Source organism: Carettochelys insculpta, chromosome 32 (assembly GCF_033958435.1).
Source record: "Carettochelys insculpta isolate YL-2023 chromosome 32, ASM3395843v1, whole genome shotgun sequence".
Lineage (NCBI taxonomy): Eukaryota > Metazoa > Chordata > Testudines > Carettochelyidae > Carettochelys > Carettochelys insculpta.
The window spans coordinates 4,346,027-4,360,281 of record NC_134168.1 but is presented as its reverse complement, the minus strand read 5'-3'; the positions used below and the strand labels follow the sequence as shown (position 1 = coordinate 4,360,281).

At 70.6% G+C, this 14,255-nt stretch overlaps 3 protein-coding genes across 4 annotated transcripts; 2 read left to right on the top strand and 1 right to left on the bottom strand.

The window, feature by feature from the left end:
* The first annotated feature begins 141 nt into the window (after positions 1-141).
* On the top strand, positions 142-8,606 carry SLC7A8 (solute carrier family 7 member 8). Of its 2 annotated transcripts, XM_074982756.1 has the most exons (11): positions 142-1,375; positions 3,227-3,431; positions 3,500-3,651; positions 4,400-4,525; positions 4,742-4,895; positions 5,027-5,150; positions 6,007-6,110; positions 6,647-6,743; positions 6,878-7,027; positions 7,524-7,701; positions 7,786-8,606. In XM_074982756.1, exons 1-11 carry the CDS (start codon positions 1,249-1,251, stop codon positions 7,917-7,919), a joined length of 1,551 nt encoding a protein of 516 aa, XP_074838857.1. In that variant the 5' UTR covers positions 142-1,248; the 3' UTR covers positions 7,920-8,606. The 2 variants fall into 2 exon arrangements, with proteins under 2 accessions (XP_074838857.1, XP_074838858.1); XM_074982757.1 differs by lacking the exons at positions 142-1,375; positions 3,227-3,431 and having other exon boundaries at positions 3,536-3,651; positions 4,428-4,525; positions 7,786-8,605.
* A 235-nt stretch (positions 8,607-8,841) lies between these two features.
* CEBPE (CCAAT enhancer binding protein epsilon) lies at positions 8,842-11,920 on the top strand. Its single transcript, XM_074982773.1, has 2 exons — positions 8,842-10,529; positions 11,595-11,920. The coding sequence occupies exons 1-2, from the start codon at positions 10,149-10,151 to the stop codon at positions 11,910-11,912; spliced, it is 699 nt and encodes a 232-aa protein (XP_074838874.1). The 5' UTR covers positions 8,842-10,148; the 3' UTR covers positions 11,913-11,920.
* A 686-nt stretch (positions 11,921-12,606) lies between these two features.
* Positions 12,607-14,169, bottom strand: C32H14orf119 (chromosome 32 C14orf119 homolog). The gene is made up of 2 exons (XM_074982167.1): positions 13,965-14,169; positions 12,607-13,521 (listed from the first exon to the last, which is right to left on the bottom strand). The coding sequence occupies exon 2, from the start codon at positions 13,519-13,521 to the stop codon at positions 13,192-13,194; it is 330 nt and encodes a 109-aa protein (XP_074838268.1). The 5' UTR covers positions 13,965-14,169; the 3' UTR covers positions 12,607-13,191.
* Between the last annotated feature and the right edge of the window lie 86 nt (positions 14,170-14,255).

Here is a 14,255-nt window from a genome sequence, read left to right as displayed (position 1 = left end):
CGAGGGCTGCAGCCCAGCGCGAAGCACTCGCCCTCTGGCTCTGGGACGGCCGGGGAGGAGCCTGCTCTGCGCTCCCGTGGGCGGGTGGCCGGGAGCCGCTCTGCAGCCCCAGGTGCGAGCGGGGCATTGGGGAGCGGCGGCTGGAAGGGGCGCAGCGCGTGAGTCGGAGCGCGCGGCCGGGAGGAGGAAGCCGAGCGAGCTCAAACCGGTCTCGGGTTTCCAGGCTGCGCGCTCCCCCCGCCGACTGGGAAGCGGACGGAAGAGGGGATCGAGTAAACAAGGTGGAGGGACAAGTGCTCCGGCGCCGGGGCTCGCAGCGGTCGGGACCGGAGAGCTCGCAGGCGAACCGCGGCAGAACCAGCGCCCGATCCGGTCCTGGGAAGAGCCCGGTACCAGCCAGGACACAACTGGAGCTGCTCTCCCGGGGACACGGGCTCAGAAGTGGGTCTAAGGGTACCGGATCCAGAGAGTGAGGCAGGAGTCCCGGCGGTGGGGGGATCACAGTCCGGAACCAGCGGGTCTGGACTCAGAGACAGGAGTGCTCTAGCTCCGGGGACTCCAAAACCGGAGGGAGAACGGACTGGGCTCGAGGGAGCTGGACCCAGAAACAAACCCACTGCAGTCACGGACTGGCAGAGCGATCCCAGAACCGGCCCGGTTCAAGGGACTCCAGAACCAGCAGGGTTGTACGGGCTCGGTGTCTGGGACAGGAGACAGAACCGCCCCAGTTCTAGGGGCTCGGTGTCTGGGACTGGAGACAGAACCACCCCGGTTCTAGGGGCTCGGTGTCTGGGACTGGAGACAGAACCACCCCGGTTCTAGGGGCTCGGTGTCTGGGACTGGAGACAGAACCGCCCCGGTTCTAGGGGCTCGGTGTGTGGTACTGGAGACAGAACCGCCCCGGTTCTAGGGGCTTGGTGTCTGGGACTGGAGACACAACCGCCCCGGTTCTAGGGGCTCGGAGCCCAGAACCAAGAAGACAGAATGAGCTGGGTTCCAGGGAGTCCAAGCCCATAGCCAGACCCAGAGAAACGCAGCATTTCCCCCTGGTTCTGAAAGGGCTGAGTCCGGAACCAGGCCAAGACCACTTTGATTCAAGAGCTTAGACCAGAACCAGGCCAAGACCCCTCTGATTGGAGAGTATCGGAGTCCAGAACCAGTGGCTGCAAACTGGCCCAGTTCTAGGACCCAGCTGGCCCCAGATCGGCACCCAGGGCCTCCCACCACAGTCTGCTCCAGGCCCCTGCCATGGAGGAGGGCACTCGGCACCGGGGCGGTTCCGAGAAGGCCACGGATGGCCCAGAGCAGCCGGCGCAGGGTGGCGTGGGTCTCAAGAAAGAGATCGGGTTGCTGAGTGCCTGCGGCATCATTGTCGGTGAGTGGGAGGATGGCGGGGTGCAGGGGGGACCCCCACTCTGATCCAGAGAGCCACTGGGGTCCCCCCTCTCTCCCTTCCTCCTGCGCCATCTCGTTCTCTCCTTGCTGCCCCCTCACCTCCTGGCCTCCCTCTTCCCTCCCCCACCTCTGCCGGGCTGGCTCTAAAAATAGCACAGAACTGCCTGTCACCTCCTGGCCCAGTTAGTCTGACCCACTTAGTGCTCCACACCCCCGCCTCCAGGTGGCTCCAGTGCCCCTAGCCTGCCCCACGCCCTCACTAGGTGAGGCCCCACCCCAGAGCCAGCCGCACCTCAGCGTCCGGCGAGGGGTCCTGTGTAACTGCCCCTCGTCCCACCCCAGAGCCAGCTGCATCTCAGCGCCCAGCGAAGGGCCCTGTGTAACTGTCCTGCGTCCCACCCCAGAGCCAGCTGCATCTCAGTGCCCAGCGAGGGGCCCTGTGTAGCTGCCCCTCGTCCCACCCCAGAGCCAGCTGCATCTCAGCGCCCGGCGAGGGGCCTGTGTAACCAGCTCCTGCCCCTCACCCCAGAGGTAGCCGCATGTCCCACAGCACCCCCCCACGCCCCAGCCCAGAGCTGGCCAGCCGTTCGTGGTGTTTTCCACTCGGCTGCAGCGTGAATTCCGGGCTGCTCCATTAATGCCGCTCCAGCTGGCCGTGCTCAGCGGGTGCCTGGAGACGCCAGCACGGGGGGCGGGGGGGGGGCTCAGAGCCTGGCCGGGCCCCTGTACCGCTGCCCTGGGCTCCCCTGGCCCTGCCCAACCCCTGCTCCCCACCGGGGCAGAGTCCTTCCGCCATGGGCAATCGATCGCGGTGAGACCGCACCTAAGGACTCTGCTCGACCCCACCCCTTCCCTCTCCCAGGGGGTGGCCCCCTCCCCGCTGGCCCCCATGGGCGATACTGCTTGGGTTGCTGGAGCGACGGCCAGCTCAGGGCTGGTTGCTAATGAGAGGGCTGGTTCTGCCTCTAGAGCCCCACGGCACCCCCCTCTGCCCCCCAGCCCTGCGTCTCCCCTCTGCTTGCCAAGCCGTATCCCTGCTGGCTGGCGCGCCCACGCCTTGGCTCCCACCCACAGCTGCAGCGTTCGCATTTGCTAACGAGCCCATGCAGCCAGCAAAGGGGGGAGGGGCAAGAGGAGGTGCCGTCATTAGGCTCCAGAGTGAACGTCTCCTCCAGCCACCGGCCCAGGCTCTCCACAGACCCGGGCAGGGGCTAATTCACACCTCCCCGAGCAATGCCCCCCCTTTTCACACCTCCCCGAGGGACCAGCCCCCCTGATTCACACCTCCCCGACGGACCGGGCCCCCCCCGATTCACACCTCCCCAAGCAATGCCCCCCCCCGATTCACACCTCTGAGGGACCGCCCCCCCAATTCACACCTCCCTGAGGGACCAGCCTCCCTGAGGGACTGGCCCCCCGATTCACACCTCCCTGAGGGACTGGCCCCCCGATTCACACCTCCCCGAGGTGACCTGCCTCCCCGATTCACACCTCCCCGAGGGACCAGCCGCCCCAATTCACACATCCCCAAGTGACCGCCCCCCCCATTCACACCTCCCAGAGCGACCAGCCCCCCAATTCACACCTCCCGGAGTGACTGGCCCCCATTCACACCTCCCTGAGCGACCAGCCCCCCCGATTCACACCTCCTGGAGCTACCGGGCCCCCCCCGATTCACACCTCCCCAAGCGACTGGCCTGGCTTTGGCAGACTCAGGCAGGAGCTGACTCGCACCTCCCCGAGCGATGGGCCCAGGCTCCCAGCAGACTCAGGCAGGAGCCGATTCCCAGTGCCTCGACAGACTCCCCCCTCCCCACCTCTCGCCCCCCAGGTAACATCATCGGGTCAGGGATCTTCGTGTCACCCAAGGGCGTGCTGGAGAACGCCGGCTCCGTGGGGCTGGCGCTGCTGGTGTGGATCATCACGGGCATCATCACGGCCGTGGGGGCGCTGTGCTACGCCGAGCTGGGCGTCACCATCCCCAAGTCGGGTGGCGACTACTCCTATGTCAAGGACATCTTCGGGGGGCTGGCCGGGTAAGCGTGGGGCCAGCGGGGGCTGGCGGGGGGGACCGGGCCCCTGCTTACCCCGCCGCTCCCCCCAGATTCCTGCGGCTGTGGATTGCGGTGCTGGTGATCTACCCCACCAACCAGGCCGTGATCGCCCTCACCTTCGCCAACTACGTGCTGTACCCTCTCTTCCCCACCTGCCTGGCCCCCGAGGGCGGCCTGCGCCTGCTGGCCGGGGTGTGCCTGCGTGAGTACCCGCCCGGGGGTGGGGGGGGAGGGGCTGGGGGTTTCCCCTCTCCCCCGGGGGTTGGCCCCGGGGATCTGGGGCACCGGGGGCAGGGAGCTGCCGAGGGGCAGCCGAGAGACCGGCCGGCCGGCTGTGGCTGCAGGCTCTGAGTCAGCGCTGGCTCAGCACGGCGGCTGCCAGAGCTGGCTGGGGGCAGGGCTGGGGTTCCCCTCTCCCCTGGGGGTCGCTGCAGGGGTAGGGAGCTGCCGGGGGTCCCAAGCAGGGCAGGGGTTGTTTACGCACTGCCGTGGGTCTGGCCCCATGTCAGGTTCCAGACTGGCGGGGGCAGAGACAGACGGGGGGGGGGGTTGTTTTGGTTCAGTTCTGGGCCCGACGCCAGCAGCTCCCAGCCTGACTCACCCTGCCCCACAGGCGGCCGTCGCCTGCCCCACGCCGGGCAGGGGCTGGGGGTGCGGCAGAGCGTCTGGAGCCAGGCGGGGGGGGAACCCCGTGGGTGGGAGCCTCTGGGGACCACAGATCCCACGTCCTGCCCCCCACACCGACTGCCCCCACCGCCCACACCCTGTCCCCCATTCCTGGGCTCCAGCCGGCCGAGTGCCCCAGAGCTGGCAGCTGGGCGTGGGAGTCAACCCTGCCTCGCCACAACAGGCCCGTGCCCGGCCCGGTTATCTCCCCGCCGGAGCTGGCGTGGCCTTGGGGGGAGGCGGGGAGAGCCCCGCCCTGCCCCCAGCCCCCACTCTGCCCCCAGTGCTGCTGACCTGGGTGAACTGTGCCAGCGTGCGCTGGGCGACGCGGGTGCAGGACGTCTTCACCGCCGGGAAGTTGCTGGCCCTGGTGCTCATCATCATCATGGGAATCGTGCAGATCTGCAAGGGTGAGTGGGGGGCCGGACAGGGCCGGGGGGGCAGCCGGCTGGCTGGGCAGAGAGCAGGGCGCGGTGGGGTGCTGTGGGGCGCTGGGCAGGGGGCCCATGAGAGGCGTGGCGTGGCAGGGTGGGGGGCAGCCGGCTGGCTGGGCAGAGTGCAGGGTGCGGCGGGGCGTGGCAGGGCGCGGCTCAGAGCCGGCCCCACCGTGCCCCCGGCCTCCGCAGGGCACTACTACTGGCTGGAGCCGCGGCACGCCTTCGAGGCCTTCGTGCCGGCGGATGTGGGGCTGGTGGCGCTGGCTTTCCTGCAGGGCTCCTTCGCCTACGGCGGCTGGAACTTCCTCAACTACGTCACCGAGGAGCTGGTCAACCCCTCCAGGTCAGCGCGCGCCGGGGGCTCCCCCTCCTCTCCCTGAGCCCCACCACACACCCCCAGCGCCTGGGTGGTTCCCCGCTTTGGGGGGACCCCGGCGCCCAGGAGCTGCGCACACTCACGCTCCACCCCGCCAGGAACCTGCCGCTGGCCATCTTCATCTCCATCCCGCTGGTCACCTTCGTCTACGTCTTCGCCAACGTGGCCTATGTCACCGCCATGTCCCCGCAGGAGCTGCTGGCCTCCAATGCCGTGGCCGTGGTGAGCCCCGGCTCTGCGCCTGACCCCGCCCCCTGCCTGCAGATCCGCCCCTGACCCCGCCCCCTGTCCACCCCGCCCCCGCCCCCTGCCTGCAGATCCGCCCCTGACCCCGCCCCCTGTCCACCCCACCACCGCCCCCTGCCTGCAGAGCCACCCCTGACCCCGTCCCCTGCCTGCAAAGCCACTCCTGACCCCAACCCCTGTCCACCCCTGACCCAGCCCCCCACCTGCAGATCCACCCTGACCCCGCCTCCCGCCTGCAGAGCCACCCCTGACCCCGTCCCCTGCCTGCAAAGCCACTCCTGACCCCAACCCCTGTCCACCCCTGACCCAGCCCCCCGCCTGCAGATCCACCCCGACCCCGCCTCCTGCCTGCAGAGCCACCCCTGACCCCGTCCCCTGCCTGCAAAGCCACTCCTGAACCCAACCCCTGTCCACCCCTGACCCAGCCCCCCGTCTGCAGATCCACCCCGACCCCGCCTCCCGCCTGCAGAGCCACCCCTGACCCCGCCCCCCGCCTGCAGATCCGCCCCGCCCCCGCCCCCTGTCCACCCTTGACCCCGCCCCCTGCCTGCAGATCCACCCCTGACCCCGCCCCGTCTGCAGAGCCACCCGGCCCCGTCGGCTGATCCACCCCACCCCCGCGTCATCCACCCCTGACCCCGCCCCCGTATTTGAAGGTCCACCCCTGACCCCGCCCCCGTGTCTGCAGATCCACCCCGCCCCCGCGACCCTGGATCTGCCCTGTTCCCTGGCCCCTGCCCGAATCCCACCTGATCATTCTCCTACCTTCTGCCCCCCGCACCTCCTGCATTGAGCCCTCCTCTCCCCCTGACTCCTCAACTTTGCCCCCCAGACGTTTGGGGAGAAGCTGCTGGGGGTCATGGCCTGGATCATGCCCATCTCTGTGGCCCTGTCCACCTTTGGGGGTGTCAACGGCTCCCTCTTCACCTCCGCCCGGTGAGTGACCTGCCCCTGCTCCTCTGACCCTGCCCACAGCGGGGTAGAGAACAGAGGTGCTCTGGTGCCACCTGTCCACATCCACAGAGAGAGCCTCGTTCCCCACTGCCTGGCGTTCACTCTGAACCCTACTGATGGCACCGACTGCCACGCCTGCCGGGCCCAGATACCCCCATTCTGACCCCATCCACAGAGAGAGCCTCATTCCCCACCCAGGCAAGGGTCTCCCCCTGTTCTGCCCCCATCCACAGAGAGAGAGCCTCATTCCCCATCCGGGCAAGGGTCTCCCCCTGTTCTGCCCCCATCCACAGAGACAGCCTCATTCCCCGTAGCCTGGCGTTCACTCTGAACCCTACTGACAGCACCAACGGCCAAGCCTGCCGGGCTAGGGTCTCCCCTTTTCTCCCCCACGCACAGAGAGACCTGCACTTTCCCCAGCCTGGCGTTCACTCTGAACCCTACTGACGGCACCGACGGCCAAGCCTGCTGGGCCCAGATCCCCCCGTTCTGCCCCCACATTTACCTTCCCCCCACAGGCTGTTCTTCGCAGGCGCCCGTGAGGGCCACCTCCCCAGCGTGCTGGCCATGATCCATGTGAAGCGCTGCACCCCCATCCCCGCCCTAGTCTTCACGGTGAGTGCGCCGCCTGCTGGGGCAGGGGCGGAGCCTGGGGAGAGGGGGCGGGGTCTCAGCCACAGTCAGGTGGGCCTTGCAGAACAGGGGGCAGGGCCTAGCACGGCCCCACCCCCAACCCGCCCTCTCTGCAGTGCTTGTCCACGCTGCTGATGCTGGTCACCAGCGACATTTACACCCTCATCAACTACGTGGGCTTCATCAACTACCTGTTCTACGGCGTCACCGTGGCTGGACAGGTCGTCCTGCGCTGGCGCCAGCCCCACATGGCCCGGCCCATCAAGGTGAGCGCCCCGGGGCCCGTCCCCGTCCCTGTGCCCCCCGCCCCATGGCCCGGCCGGTCCAGCCCGGCCCCCTCCCTGTGCCCCCTGCCCCAGGGCCCGACCCAGCCTGGCCCCCTCCCTGTGACCCCCGCCGGCCCCCTCCCAGTGCCCCCCGCCCCGGGGCCCGGCCCAGCCAGACCCCTCCCGCTGTGTGTCCCCAACCCCGGGGCCCAGCCAGACCCCTCCCTGTGACCCCCGCCGGCCCCCTCCCAGTGCCCCCCGCCCCGGGGCCCGGCCCAGCCAGACCCCTCCCGCTGTGTGTCCCCAACCCCGGGGCCCAGCCAGACCCCTGCTCCAGGAGCCCCGGCCCCGGCCTGTGTGACCCACCCCAGGAGCCCCGCCCCCTGCCTGGCCCAGCCAATCAAGGCCAGCCTGCCCAACCCATGGCGTGCCCACCCCCAGCCCCACCCCCGCCTGCCCCTGCGGGAGACCCACCCCGCTCCCTGCGTGCCCCCAGGTGAGCCTGTTCTTCCCGGCGCTCTACCTGCTCTTCTGGGCCTTCCTGCTGGTCTTCAGCCTGTGGTCGGAGCCGGTGGTGTGCGGCGTGGGGCTGGCCATCATGCTGACCGGCGTGCCCGTCTACGCGCTGGGCGTGGCCTGGCGCCGCAAGCCGCCCGCCCTCCGCGCCGGCCTGGGTGAGTGGGGGCTGGGCGGGGCGGGGCGGGGCGGGGCGGGGGGTGGGGGGACCCACATCCTGTCTGACGCCCCGTCTCCCCCAGCGGCTCTGACGCGGCTGACCCAGAAGCTGTGCGGGGTAGTGTACCCCGAGGCGGAGCCCGAGCCCGAGCCCTGCAGCGCCGAGCAGCTGGAGCCCATGTGCCACGCCGGGGACCCCGAGCGGCCCCACGCCTGAGCCTGCCCGCCGTGGACTGCGCCCCGGGGCGGCCTCTCCGCGGCCCTTCGGTCCTTGAGGTGCCCCACGGCACCCCCCTCTGCTCCCTGTGCCCCAAGGCGCCCCCTCTGCCCCACAGCACCCCCCCTCTGCTCCCTGGGCCCCACGGTGCCCCCCCACCCCATGGCGCCCCCCCCTGCTCCTTGTGCCCCACGGTGCCCCCCCACCCACACCCCACAGTGCCCCCCTCTGCTCCCCACGCTGCGCCCCCCCTTCGCTCCTTACAGCCCCCTGCTCCCCATGCCCTGCAGAGGCCCCTCCCCTTCACTGTGTGAGGCCCCACATGGGCCCCACCTCGTGGCCTTCTCCGTCGTGTGGCGGGGCCCAGACGCAATAAACTCAAGTGACCTCGAGCCGCCCGCCTGAGCTGAGGGGAGGGGAGGGGAGGGGGGAGGGCCCCCCACAGCCAGCGCTGCCCCCTCCCCAGCGACTCCCGCCCAGCCCCCGAGTCTGGAATCCACACCCTCAGCCAGTGCCCCCAGGCTGGGAACTGCCCCCACGCCCTCCTCCCGCCCTGCAGCTCGCATGCGAGGACCCCACCTTGTGGCCGTGATGGGCCTCACACCCCAGGCCTGCCCCACTGTCCCACAGGCCCTGGGCACCTGCATGGGGAGCGCCAGGGCTGGGGGGCAGGGGCTGTGGGGCAGGAGTGAGGGGCACTGGCGGGGCTGGGGGCAGGGGTTGTGTGGCGGGAGTGAGGGGCACCGGCAGGGCTGTGGGGCGGGAGTGAAGGGCACCGGTAGGGCTGGGGGGCAGGGGCAGGGGCTGTGGGGCGGGAGTGAGGGGCACCGGCAGGGCTGGGGGACAGGGGCTGTGGGGCGGGAGTGAGGGGCACCGGCAGGGCCAGGGGCAGGGGAGCAGCTCACGTGGCAGAGATCAGGGCTGTGGGGAGGAGTCGGGGTGTGCTTTGAAAGGGGGGTGGCATGGGAGGGGCTGGGGCAATGGCCCCACTTCTGGTGCAAGTCCCGGCACTGCCCTGGAGGTCGGGCCACACCCCCACTGCCCTCACCCCAGCGCCCTGGGGGCAGGAGAAGGGCCCCCCGGGGCTCTGGCAGTTTGGGGTCCCCTGGGGCCATCAGCAGGGGGAGCTGGGGAGCCCATTGGAAAGAGGAAGGAAAAGGGGGGCGGAGGGATGGAGGGAACGTGAGAGAGAGAGAGAGAGAGAGAGAGAGAGAAGGAGGCAGAAGTGGGACGAGAAGCCAGGGAGCCAGCCAGGCCCCGGCCGAGAGAGAGAGACCGAACCGGGCCCCGGCTGAGGGAGAGAGAGAGCGAGAGAGAGAGAGACCGAACCGGGCCCCGGCCGAGGGGGAGAGAGAGAGAGAGAGAGACCGAGTCGGCCCCCAGCCGAGAGAGACCGATCGAGCCGGGTCCCAACGGGGAGAGAGAGAGACCGAGTCGGCCCCCAGCCGAGAGAGAGACCAACTGAGCCGGGCCCCGGTCAAGATAGAGAGTGACTGAACCAGGCCCTATCAGAGAGAGAGCAACCGAGCTGGACCCTGTCGGGGGGAGAGAAAGAGAGAGAGACCGAGCTTGGCCCCGTCGCGGAGAGACAGACTGAGCCGGGCCCCGGCCGAGAGAGAGCCGGCAAGAGGGGCCGGGTTAGAGGCAGACAGAGCGCAGACCAAGGGGCTGAGTGGGAGAGGACCAGCGGAGCAGAAATTAGAGGCAGTAGGAGACACGACCCAGACAGACAGAGAACAGGACGGACAGACAGACGGAGAGAGCGGAGTGGGGGTGCAGGTCGGTGCGACACGGGGACGAGAGGTGAGGAGAGCTGGCCAGCGCAGGCCTGGGAGAGAGTGACCAGGGGAAACCAACAACAAAGGGACTGAGGAGACGAGCGAGCGAGAGGCGAGCGGCGGGAGACAGGCCGACGTGTGAGCGAGAGGCGAGCGGCGGGAGACGGGCCGACGTGCGAGCAAGCCAGAGGCGAGCGGCAGGAGACAGGCCGACGTGTGCGTGAGCGGCAGGAGATAGGCTGACGTGCAAACCAGAGGTGACCGGCGGGAGACAGGCCGACGTGCAAGCGAGCTGTGGGAGACAGGCCGACGTGCGAGCCAGAAGTGAACAGCAGGAGACAGACTGACGTGCGAGTGAGGAGGGAGACAGGCTGACGTGCGAGCGAGAGGCGAGCGGCAGGAGACAGGTCGACGTGCGAGCCAGAGGCGAGTGGAGGACAACAGTGCAGCCATGTCTCAGGGGGGGTTCTACGACTGCGAACGGGCCCCCCCACGCCCCATGGCTGCTGATCTGGGGGCGCTCAGCGAGCACGAGGGCTCCATCGACCTGGCCCCCTACATTGGCGACGAGCAGCTGCTGTCGGAGCTCCTGCAGGCGCCCCAGCAGCGGGCACCGAAGAGCGCCCCCTTCCCCAGCTACCTGACGAGTGAGCCCTGGGGCTACGGGGGCCCCCACAAGGCCTACGGCCCCCTGGTGAAGGAGGAGCCACGGGGCGCCGAGCCGGGGCGCCGTGGTGCCTACAACCCCCTGCCCTTCCAGGTGGTGCACTGCGGGCAGACGGCCATCAGCCTGCCCCCGGGGGGCGCCACGCCCGCCCTGCGCACGCTGAAGGTGAGGCGCTCTGATTGCCGACCCGCAGCCCCCGCCGCCGACCCGCAGCCCCTGCCGTGCCCCCCCCCGGCCGCCGACCCGCAGCCCCCGCCGTGCCCCCCCCGGCCGCCGACCCGCAGCCCCCGCCGTGCCCCCCCCCGCCGCCGACCCGGAGCCCCCGCCGTGCCCCCCCCGGCCGCCGACCCGGAGCCCCCGCCGTGCCCCCCCCGGCCGCCGACCCGCAGCCCCCGCCGTGCCCCCCCCGGCCGCCGACCCGCAGCCCCCGCCGTGCCCCCTCCTGCCGACCCGCAGCCCCCACCGTGCCCCCCCCGGCCGCCGACCCGCAGCCCCCGCCGTGCCCCCTCCTGCCGCCCCGCAGCCCCCGCCGTGCCCCCTCCTGCCGACCCGCAGCCCCCGCCGCCAACCCGCAGCCCCCGCCGTGCCCCCTCCTGCCGACCCGCAGGCCCCGCCGCCAACCCGCAGCCCCCGCCGTGCCCCCTCCTGCCGACCCGCAGCCCCCGCCGTGCCCCCCCCGGCCGCCGACCCGCAGCCCCCGCCGTGCCCCCTCCTGCCGACCCGCAGCCCCCGCCGTGCCCCCCCACTGCAGACCCATAGCTTCCCGCCATGCCCCCCGCTGCCGACCCGCAGCCCCCACCAAGCCCCCCGCCGCCGACCCACAGCCCCCGCCTCACCCCCTCCACTGCTGATATGCAGCCCCCGCCGTGCCCCCCACTGCTGACCCGCAGCCCCCACTGCGCCCCCCGCCGCCGACCCGCAGCCCCTCCACTGCTGACACGCATCCCCCGCTGTGCCCCCCACTGCCAACCTGCAGCCCCCGTCATGCCCCTCGCCTCTGACCCGCAGCCCCCGCCGTGCCCCCCCACTGCTGACCCACAGCCCCCCGCCATGCCCCCTGCCTCTGAGCCACAGCCCCCGCCATGCCCCTCCACTGCCGACCCGCAGCCCCCTGCCACGCCCCTCACCTCCGACCTGGAGCCCCCGCCGCGCCCCTCGTCACCAACCCACAGCCCCTGCCGTGCCCCTTGTCTCTGACCCACAGCCCACTTGGCTGGTGTCTCTCCCCAGGGTCCCCCCTGCAGCCCCCTGCTGGGCTCACCGGGCCCGGCCAAGGGGAAGAAGGCAGTGAACAAGGATAGCCTGGAGTACCGGCTGCGGCGGGAGCGGAACAACATCGCCGTGCGTAAGAGCCGGGACAAGGCCAAGCGGCGGGTGCTGGAGACGCAGCAGCGGGTGCTGGAGCTGGTGGCGGAGAACGAGCGGCTGCAAAGCCGGGTGGCACAGCTCAGCCAGGAGCTGGACACGCTCCGGGCCCTCTTCCGCCAGGTGCCTGAGGCTGCCGTGCTGGGCAAGGGGCTGGGGGGCTGCAGTGGAGCCAGCCAATAAAGCTCTGAGATGGCCGAGCCTGCTCATGTGTGGGGGGCGCTGGCGGCGGGACCCACCTGGCCTGGCTGCGTGAGCACTGTTATTTGGGGGCTGGAGGTACCAGCCCAGACACCTGCGTCCCAGGGAGTTCTCCACAAGCCGCCAGTGCTGGGGGCGCCGGCCCAGACACCTGGGTCCCCTGCTCTCATCACAGTCCCCTCCCCCTGCCAAGGGGGTTATGCAATGCTGGTTGAGTCAGCCAGCGGTCGGTGTCTCAATCTCCGGACCTTCCCTGGGGGGCAGGGCAGACCGACCACCCCTCCCCCCGAGAGTGAAGCTTCCCCCTAGTGTGGGGCACGGCCCCGCCTCCGCTGGGGAGACTGCACTGCATTGGGAAACCGGCCGTTACCCCATCCCCCCCAGGCTCTGCCCCCCCGCAGGGCTTTCCGTGGGGCCCTTTGCGCAAAGCCCAGCCTGGGTGTCGCCACCCGTGGGGCGGAGCTGGGGAGATGCCCTGCCCCCCTACCTGGGAACCCCGCCCCACCCCCCTCTGCTGCCCCTGTGCACCTCTCCCCCCGCCACCTTTCTACCACTTCCTCTCCGCCTGTGCTCCCCTCCCCACACTCGGCCCCCGGCGAACCCAGGAGTCCTGGCCCCCGGCTCCCGACCCCAGGGCAGGGCCGGGCACAGACCACACAGTGGGGCTGCGTTGCGGCTTTCAGACCCATTTGCTCTTTATAAACAAGTCAGCAGCGCCCAGGCCCCCAAGCCAGGCCAGTAGGTCCTACGTAAACCTGTCCCCAGGAGGAAGCTGCCGCTGGCCTCGCCCACAGCTGCAGACACCTCAGGGACCTTGGCACGCCAGCGGGCTGATGCCGGAAGACGCAGCTCAGATGTAAACAAACCCCCTTATTGTAGGTCCTACGAGAACAGCAGTCACTGCACCGATGTTTCCCACCGGGGCCGTGTGACTTTTCCATAGTCCTACAACAACAGGTTTCAGCGCTCCCACAGAAACGGCCGTCCTGTGGGCACCAGCGGGTCTCACCCTGCTGCACGGGGGATGGGCCGCCCTGGAGCCCCCACACGCACGTCCTGTCCCCAGCTGGCGATGTCTGGCAGCTTCTATGTCAACAGCCCCTTTATTGTAGGTCCTACGCAAACTGCTCCAGCATAGGGGGTTCTGGTGAGGCGCACGGGGGGGATTCTCCACAGTGAGGTCTCGGGGCACTTGGTCATCCGTGGGGCAGCCTCTACTCCTGCCTGGTGGGGGCTCACATGGTCGGCCGTGGGGCAGCCCCTACTCCTGCCCGGCGGTGGCGGCCAGCTGGCGGTAGAAGAGGGCGACGAAGGCCGGGTCAGCCTGCTCCAGCTGGCCCAGGAAGTGGTTGCGCTGGGCGTCGCTCCAGCCCCGGAACCACTGGTCCCAGAGGCGCAGCTGGCACTGGAAGAGGGAGGGGGGCGGGGCGGCCAGGCTCAGCCCCTCCAGCCCCTCCAGCAGGGGGCGCAGTTTGCTGGGCGCCGCCTTGGCCAGCAGGTCCTGCAGGAAGCGCTGCCGCTGGGGGCCCAACCAGCCCGTGAACCAGTGCAGGACGCAGAGCATCTCCTGGGCCGGGCCAGGCGCCGCCATCTGGGGGAAACAGGCAGGGTTGAGCCCCGCCCTCGAGCCGTTAACCCCGCCCCCGAGGGTAGCCCCACCTCTTTTATGTTAGCCCCGCCCCTTTGAGTTTAGCCCCACCCTCTAGGGGGACAGCCCTGGCCCCATAAAGTTAACCCTGTGCTCCTGAGGAAGGCATCGGCCCTGTGTGTTTAGCCCCGCCCCTGTGAAGTTAGCTCCACCCTTCTGGGGACAGCCCCGCCCCCATGAGGCTAGCCCCACCCCTCTGTGCACAACCCTGCCCCTGTGAGTTTAGCCCCGCCCCCTGGGGAAAGCCCCGCCCCTGTGAGGTTAGCCCCGCCCTCCCGGGGACAGCCCCGCCCTTAGGAAAGAGGTGGGGTCGTTAAGGGGCCTGGGGAAGGCGCGAGACGAAGGGGGGAGCCGGGGGCGCCCCGAGAGCGCTTGTTAGTCCTCACCCGGGTCCGCACTCAGCGACCGCCGGACGTCCCCTCCCGGCGCAGGCCGGAGCCTCGCTTTCAGCCTGGCCCCGCCCCCGCCCCCGCCCCCATAGGGACGGGGCGGGACACCCGAGCGTTTCCCGAAGGGCCCGAGCCCGCGGCCTCGTCCCTCGGCCTGAGACGGAAACAGCCGAGGGCATCCGAACTTCCCACTCCCCGCCCCCGCCCCGGCGGCACACCAACCCGCGCATGCGCGCTGATGCCACTGGGTCTCCCAGACAGGCGAGCTGGCGTCGGCCCCGTCCGATG